The sequence below is a fragment of the Peromyscus eremicus genome, unplaced genomic scaffold (genome assembly GCF_949786415.1).
Source record: "Peromyscus eremicus unplaced genomic scaffold, PerEre_H2_v1 PerEre#2#unplaced_2655, whole genome shotgun sequence".
Taxonomy (NCBI): Eukaryota; Metazoa; Chordata; class Mammalia; order Rodentia; family Cricetidae; genus Peromyscus; species Peromyscus eremicus.
In genome coordinates, this window is record NW_026736889.1 from 47,517 (window position 1) to 56,382 (window position 8,866).

The window sequence follows — 8,866 nt, forward strand, 5'->3', positions numbered from 1 at the left end:
GGCGGACCTGCCTCTGGGAGGACCTGTGATCGCCTAGGGCAGCCGGCTCCCAGACCAGCCGACTCAGTGAGGCTTGGTGGCATCGTTGCTTGGGAACCAATCGAGCTGGAGGCGGGGTTAATAAGAAGCCTTACCTTATTTTTTTTCTTTTTCTCGCGAGACCTATTTGACTGACATCTTGAGTGGGAGTGTCTGGTGAAAACGCAGATTAACGCCTTCACTCCCGAATCCCGGCTAGGCTTGGTTGTCCCCCAAAGTCTCCCCGGAGGTAGACAATTTGCTTCTAAAGATGCCTCACTGGCTACCAGGGTGCAAGAGCTGACTACGACTTAGGGTCAGATCCTGGAACCTTTAAGCCAACCATGCTGGGAACCCGGAGCTTCCCTGGACCCAGGTGACTTCTCCAGGTCACTCCAAACCACGTTCCTTTATTTCCTCCTCCGACCCCGAACCAGACTCTGTTATCTGTGGTCATCTGGAAGCACCAGGGAGGAAAACTTGCACCCGCTCCTGGTGTGGGGGGTGGAGAGGAAAGGATTTGCTGTAATCGATTCATAGGTAGAGGCTGTTGCAATGGGTTTTACACGTTCCAAAACTACTTTTCCAAGTTAACCCCAGCACACCGTTGGGGCTCGATTCCACGGACAGTCCCGTGGGGGCGGGGGAGGGGAGGGTGGCTGCTTTAGCTAAAGTATGAAAAACGTAAAAAACGAGTGCTGCTTTTATTTATTTCTTCTTTACCGAGGAGTCAGGGTCATCTTCCAGACAGTCCAAGTATGCGTTTTACAACCTCAGCGTGTTATCGCATGCTATAAACTCGGTCATTAGCTGGCGTTTACTGCACACTTTTTTTTTTTTTTTTTTTTAAGTTCAAGGCAGTCTCGGACTCTCAGCACACCAAGCTGGAAACTGGCTAGTGTGTCTGGCTGGTATGCCTCTTCTTCTCCGTCTTCCGTCACACCTGGGCCACAGTGAGGACTTTATTGTACCCCAGGCGGGAATGAAGTGTCTTCCTGTTTTGGATACCAGGAATCGAAGTGGAATCCGGATGACAGGAGTCAGTCCTCTCGGACTCTGGCACCACCTGAGGGAGGCAATCAATCGCCCTGGGCACCGCTTGCTGACCTCATACAGTCTCTCTGAGGTGGCAGATGGACGCTTGCAAGTTCGTCTCACCCACCGAGGAGTCCGGCCGTGCAGTCTGGGCTGGTGATGAATCAGTTCGGTCTCTGACGGAGGGGCAGGTCCTGTGACCTATCCTGGCATGTGTTTACCCTTCCCAACTATGAGTCTGCTTTTCCTGCTGCTGGAAGGGCTGCTGCGGCGGCGGCGGCGGCGGCGGCTTTCATCATTTCCGACCTCCCTGCAAGGTGACATTCTGCTCTGCTAGACTCGGGCACTCCTTCCCCGCCCTCCTCCCTGGAGCATAAATGCTTGCGGGCGCAGCGCCCCGAAAAGCCGGCCGACCTCCAGCCACTCCACTCAAGCCGCCCTTATCGCTTTAAGAGTCCACACTTTAAGGAGGGCCGAGGCCGCTTCCCTTCACCGAGGTGTCGCGAGAAGCAGCAGCGCCGCCGCAGCGGCTACTTCTCGCGATGTTTGGCGGCGCGAAAGGCGGCCATTTTGGGGTCCCCCCCGCTGGTGGCTCCGGCGGCGGCGGCGGCGGCGTCTTCCCGGCTGCGGCTGGGACCAAAGCTGGCCCCGCAGGAGGAGGCCGGCCGGCCGACACGATGTGGCGGCTCCGCTGCAAGGCCAAGGGTGGCACCCACGTTCTGCAGGGGCTGTCCTGTCGGACCCGCTTACGGGAACTTCAGGGCCAGATCGCCGCCGTCACCGGCATCGCTCCGGGCAGTCAGCGCATCCTCGTCGGCTACCCGCCCGAGTGCCTGGATCTCAGCGACCGGGACACGATGCTTGGGGACCTGCCCATCCATTCAGGTACGGGCACCGGCTGGGGCCCGGGGAAGTCCTGGAGGACGTTGAGGGGAGAAGAGTGGAGCCCGTAAGGCGAGGTGCCGGTGGGCCCGCTGGGGGCTTCGAGGACCGGAGCCCCGGGAAGGCAGGGGCAAGTGTCAAGTCCTTTACGCGTGCTTGAGAGCAAAGCCTTGAAGTTCCCGACTCCCCAAGCCTGCTTGCAGGTCAACTTTGGGACCATCTCGTTTATTTTGTTTTCTCTGCTTTCCCAAAGGACAGCAGGACCCTTTCCCGCTGATACGGTGGGTGGTTCTTTTTCCCTATCCTGATCAGCAGGCCGGCAGTCGAGATACCGATTTTGTCTACAATTGTTTTTCCCCTTTGTTGATTTGTTTTTATAATTTGTTTTGTGTACACTTACCTTGACTGTGTGAACTGTAAGAGTTTTGTTCCCAGTATTAAAACTCGAACATCGGTGTCGACCATTAGAAACTTTCCGTTCTGTGTCAAGACCCCCTCTAAACATCAAATGGTATTATAGTCATGCCAAGTGCAAGGAGAACACCCTGGTGACCTACCTAGTTTGTGGTGAACAGCGGAAGGATTCCCGTTTTTAAATGAAGAACATAGGAGATTTTGTTTTTTCAACTTACCTTTTTACATAAAGGTTTTTGTCTTTAAGTTGGGATGCGACAGTGAACTAAAAACACAAACAAAACTTAGGTGTTACTGGTCTCTTGTTTACAAAGCCTTGTTCTCCTTGGTAACCCACTTTATGCCTGAACTCATTTGGCTCCTAATTTACCGAGTTGGCTAATAAACCCCCCCTCTGTAACTTCTCTGCAGTTCTGGATTTGTTTTATTTTTGACAGGTGACATGCTGATTGTTGAAGAAGACCACACCAGACCAAAAGCTTCACCTGCATTTTCCAAACACGGTGCTCCTAGCTATGTCAGGGAAGCTCTGCCTGTGCTTACCAGAACTGCAGTCCCGGCAGACAACTCTTGCCTCTTTACCAGTGTGTACTATGTCGTTGAAGGAGGAGTCTTGAATCCAGCTTGTGCCCCTGACATGAGATGCCTCATAGCACAAATTGTAGCAAGCGATCCAGACTTCTATAGTGAGGCAATCCTGGGGAAAACAAACGAGGAGTATTGTGAATGGATCAAAAGGGATGACACTTGGGGGGGAGCCATTGAGATATCCATTCTGTCTAAGTTTTATCAATGTGAAATATGTGTAGTGGATACACAGACCGTCAGAATTGATCGTTTTGGGGAAGATGCGGGGTATACCAAAAGGGTGCTGCTCATCTACGATGGCATCCACTATGACCCGCTTCAGCGTGACTTTCCCGATCCAGATACGCCTCCTCTGACCATTTTCTCCTCAAATGATGATATCGTTCTTGTACAAGCCCTGGAGTTAGCTGATGAAGCTAGAAAAAAGAGACAGTTTACTGATGTAAACCGCTTCACCCTGAGATGCATGGTGTGTCAGAAGGGGTTAACTGGACAAGCAGAAGCAAGGGACCATGCCAAGGAGACAGGCCATACCAACTTTGGAGAGGTGTGATGTGTTCATGATAAGAGTTGGAGCCTACTACCTCACAGATCCAGAAGGCTCTGGGTTTTCCAATAAGCTATTCATAACCCTACAGAATAGAAGAACACAGTGCTTGGACCATCCTTTTAACTTAACCAGTATGACTGACACTGAAAATCCTTGTTAAGATTAAAATTAGTGTGCAAGTTTACAGATGTGTGGCTACACTAGTGGCATGCCCTCTTCCTACTAGGGTGACGGAATAGGTGGCTTGGGCCACTGCTGATGCTGACCTGAAGACTGGATTTATTATAAACCAGCACCCAGCGGCTTTAACTTATAGAAGAAAGCATCCTATTTTAGGTAATGTGGAAAGCTTTGTGGAGGGTCACTGGACATACACCGCAGTATCTCCAGTAGTTGATTCCTTTTAATAACTCTGAATGAGTTAGAAGTTTCTAAATTCTGAATTGATTCATCCAATGAAGACACTCAGAATTGTCAAAATTTTTTATATTGCAATTTGGTAGACTTTATAAGTGTATCTAACAACTTATAAGTGCATAAAAAGCAATTTTACAGGGATGCGTGTGTTCCTGGAGAATGTTATCTAAAACAGGAATGGGGTCCTGTTGGAGAGTTCTAGTGTATAGAAGTGGAATGTATAAGGGGGAAAGGTGCCTGAAGCAGCTTCCTGAAGCTTTAAAAGACCGTTGGCCTCTTGTTTTAATGCAATTCACTGTTGGTGTTTCTCACATTAGATACATTTTTTAAATGAAGCAGGGTATGCCTTTTTAATTGCTAATTTATTTTAGAATTCAAGAAGTATCTTGAAATTGTGGTTTTTGTTTTGTTTTTTTCTTGTGCTGTTTTACATATAAGTTTGTCTGAGGGGATTTAATTCCCTCAGCTGTTTGCTGAAAGCACTTCTTACAAACAAGTCTTCCTCTAAAGTGTCAATGGTATGCTTTTGATTGATTTCATAGATAACAGTATTCAAGCTCCACTTTGATCTTTTGGATAGTCCACATTTCTGCAAGTTAGTACTCTGTTTACCTGTGATCTTTGACTTTCAGTTTTTAAATAATTGGTTGGGTTTGTTTCACTTCCAAAATATAAAAAGTTTTAAAATCTTTGCCTTATGCAGCTCTCTCAGAATACTGCTACCTAGTGACAGATATGTAGCCATTTGCTTGATGGATTGATCCTCAAGGCACACCCACTCAAACTTAGCTTCACTATAGAATCTTCCAGGTAAAGTCTTCTACCTCTTAATTCTTCTAAAGATCAGGGATCTTTAAGTTCCAATGTGGTGTGTATTCTGTCATACAATGTAAAGAGGCATACTGTTGTGAAGTTTTGTTACCTTGATCTTATTTAAGTAGCTCAGACAACCATCGGTGTACTTTAAAGCACTTCCATCTTTTCCCATGTATCTTAGCAAATGTTTTCAAATTAAGGGCAACCCTTAGCCTTTTACTAGGCAATGGTAACCATATAAAATGAAGGAATATTAAAGTGAACAATTTAGAGAGAAACTTTGTTCCTTTAAGGAACAGTTGGACAATTCACAAAGTATGCTTCAGTCATCAGATGACATTCTTTCTTGCTTTGAGACAGGGTCTCGCTATGTGTTTCTGGCTGGCCTGGAATTTGCTATATAGGCCAGTCTCCTCAAACTTGAAGTAATCCTTCTGCCTCAGCCTCCTGAGTGTTGAGATAACAAGCAGGGACCACCATACCTGGCCAGATGGCTTTTCTTGAATACCCTTTGTGCACATAGCCAGTCAGGCAATGTCATATAAATTGAAAATACTTAATTTTTGTTTTTTTACTGAGCCTTAAAGATAGCATGAGTGAGCTTAGGACACTGAACATTTGGCATTTGTGACATGTGCAAATGATTTCACAAAAGTCTCTTTGGTCCAGATGATTTTTTATCTCTTTTATTTCCTCTATAAAATATTTAATTTAAAACTGTACATTAAAAATGTAACACTGGGTAACATCCATCAAATTGAGTTTTATGCATCATATTTATAAAGTTTGCCTTCCTGTACCACTTGAGCATCCATATTCAATGTTTCTAAAATTTTGGATCCAGAAGTTTGTTCATGCAACAAGTATTTATTGAATAACTTATAATGTGTCAGGCATGTTCTATTTTTTGAAGATAAATTCCTGTCATTTTAAAGCTAAGTCTGTGTTATCTACAGAGAAGGATTAGTTTAGTAAATGTAAAGAAAAGAATGAGTACTGGCGTCTTAAAAATCAAACTCTTCGTTCTAAGTGTTTTTTATACATCTTGTTTAGTATTTATTTAGGGGTTCCTTCTTGCCCTCCTTTATCTTTTACCTGATTTGTCCAGTTGCCAGGTAGACACTGAGAGTCAGATGACTTTCAAAAGGGCTTTTTAATGATTTGCTGACGTGAAAACTGGTTTTAGAGTATGTTCTGGTTGTAGAACATTCAAGGTGAAGCATTATATGCAAATTATTTCATTATTAATTTATGTTCAGTATAAATACAAGCTAGTAAGCCTCATAGAATTTAAAGGATTTGTTGTTTTATATTTTTTCCTGTGCTTATTAAGCTCTTGAAATTATTTATTAATGTGAGTAAACTCATTTTGAGAATTTGGAAAGATCTGTGAATTTAGTTGTACCCTAATTAAAAGCAACTTCGTGCTAATGAACCCCTTGGCCAGTTGTTCAGTTGTTGCCTGTCCTCAGGAGTTTCTTTTTTAGTTCAAATGAGACAGTTTATGTTAGTGTGAGAGGGTAGTAGTGGTAGAATAACAATTACACTTTGCCCCTGCTACTCCCTTCTTCCCTCCCTCTTCTTTGGATTAAAGATTCAGTGTGCTTTTATGAAGAGCCCTCCCTAGTCATGGTATTAGTCCAAATGAATGTCCCTGGCAGTTTTGTGATGTGACAGCCATATGAAGACATCCGGATGTTACCACATCTTTTGTTAGTGATTCATGGTTGGTTTCTTAATTGCTCTCTATGAATGAGAAATGGACATAAACAAATGGTTAATGGCCAACTTAGCCCTGTTGTTAGGAACTAATACCATTATGCCATTTGAATATCCTGTCGAGTTCAAGTCCCAGAAAACAATCCAAAGATAACATTCCTTCCCTACCTTTATAGCCCCTAACTGTTCATGCCTAACTTGCTTGTCTTCTAGCTTCTTCCTTCAAGCTGCCCTAGTTGATTTTCCATCCTTTTGGAAAATGTACGGTAGGCTGTATGTGAAATTAAGCAACAGTGATCCATATACACACATTATATAACACGCATTATATATTAAAAATCAGGTGGCCTTCTTAAATTTACATATACTAAGAATTACATTTTTCACGTGTTGAAACCTTATTTTTGCAGCACTTTAAAAATTAGAGAATAAAAGTTTACGTAGCCTTCTAGAGATCTTGAGGACAGGAAAGATACAACCTTGAGCTGCTAGCCATCAGTTATTACCATAAGTAATTATTGTATCTTATGCTAAAGTCTAATTTCAGTCACTGTTAGGAGAATGGTCTGTACCCTAGCATATGAAATGTCACTTCTGTAATGTGATTGTTGTCACTTGTTTTACAGTATTCAAATTTTGTTTACACCATAGAGTTTTTAAAAGAGTAGATTCATGAAACCTTTCATTTCTAAGTAAGCATATTTTAGGGAAATTGATTTTTTAGTAAGATATGCAAGCAATATTTGTAAACCTGAAGGAACACTTGATTTGAATAAGCTAGTTTGTTTCTCATAGTAATAGGCACCAAACCAGGGCTTTGCGCTTGCTCACTGATCAGCATCCCCAGCCCCAGGTTTTTTCCTTAATAACCATTGTAATATGTCAGCACATCCAACTCAATGAATGTAAGATAGTCTTGATTGTGGTCGTTTTTTTCTTCAAAAAATTAGTTACCATTTTGTTTACAGTGCTTTAAATATTTCATTTGGAAAACAAAGTATTATGTTGGTACTGAATTATGGGGTGTTTACATCTTAATTTAATAGAAAAAAGTACTACTAAAAAGGAAATGTATATGGCCATGAATGTAAGCATTTTGCATGGCACACTTTTTTACTTTTGTTTTTGAACACATTGACCTGTACGTAGGAATTTTAAGTATGGTGAAGGTATGATTTGGTTAAGTTATAGGTAAAGAGGTTAAGAATTTCTACTGAGATGTTGTGACTTGGCACCAGAACTGGTATAGAATGTTTAGTTGAGTATCATCCCTAAGTTACTTAAAGGATAAGGGTTTCCAGTTCACATTTCGTGCCATTCAGGACTCAAGGTGTCACAGGAAATATATACCAAATTAATTTTTCCGTAAGAATGCCTAATAAGTACATATAGCTTGTCAAAATGATATGAAATGAAAAATAGTCTATAGTGACTGTGTTAACACAGTAGAGGCAGAGCTCCTTAAATAAGAAAACAGCCATAAAGCCTGAAATACAGAGCTCTAGAACATAATTGCAAAGGGGCCAAACAGAAAAAGAGTTGGGTTTTTTTTTTTTTTGGCATAAGAAAATGTGTTCTTAGTGAAGATGGACAGTATTGCTTTCAAAATGTTCCCTTGTCTACTTGCTAGCAAGTTTTCAAAGTTCGTGCACTGCTGCTATCTGGAAGATGTCTAACTTTATTTAATACAACTCATGATTTTGCCTTTGTTATTAAGATGCATTAATTTTATTTATGACATGTGATTTTTCAATATCTAAATGTATGAAGTGACTTGTTTTAAAGGAATAAATGAAGTGAAAACATTGTTGTGTGAGCATATTTTGGGGTCAGGGCAAAGGGCCAGTGAAGAATACTACACTCAAGTTACATATTACCAACCCAGACCACAGCTTGGATTTGTGAACCTGATTCCCACGCCCTTTAAGTGTTTCTCTTTTCTGATGCCAAAAGTCATTCAGAATTTCTCTACACTGACTAAATTTCTTTCTAAATCCCCTGAAGTTTAAATTCAGTAACTTTTGCTAATGGATTGTTTAAATGGAAAGGTTGAGTGTACCTGTTTTTACTAGAATAGGATCTGGATAGACTTACATCTGTTTGTAAATGGTAGCTTCTCTATAATTTTTAAGTGTCAGCAGTTAAACACTAGAAACCCTAGGGTCGTTAAGGTTGGCCAGAGCTTGGGTTTTCTAACTTGACCTAAGTCTACAAATACAACCCACAAGAAACTGACAAGAATAGAAAGAAATGGGTGCTTTAATTTAATTTTAAAAAACTAAAATACTGTGAAGTCTCCTGCATTATAGGAATGATACTAGAAGTCAGTTGGTCTCTTACTATCTTAAAAAATATTTTAATACCAGCTATAAAATAATTACAAAAGAACCTCTTCCTCCTTTCAAATGGTATTACAATATTACACAC

At 42.1% G+C, this 8,866-nt stretch overlaps 1 protein-coding gene across 1 annotated transcript; it reads left to right on the forward strand.

The window, feature by feature from the left end:
* The first annotated feature begins 1,580 nt into the window (after window positions 1-1,580).
* On the forward strand, window positions 1,581-4,239 carry LOC131902127 (ubiquitin thioesterase OTU1-like). The gene is made up of 2 exons (XM_059253158.1): window positions 1,581-1,938; window positions 2,787-4,239. Exons 1-2 carry the CDS (start codon window positions 1,596-1,598, stop codon window positions 3,488-3,490), a joined length of 1,047 nt encoding a protein of 348 aa, XP_059109141.1. The 5' UTR covers window positions 1,581-1,595; the 3' UTR covers window positions 3,491-4,239.
* Window positions 4,240-8,866: the final 4,627 nt, after the last annotated feature.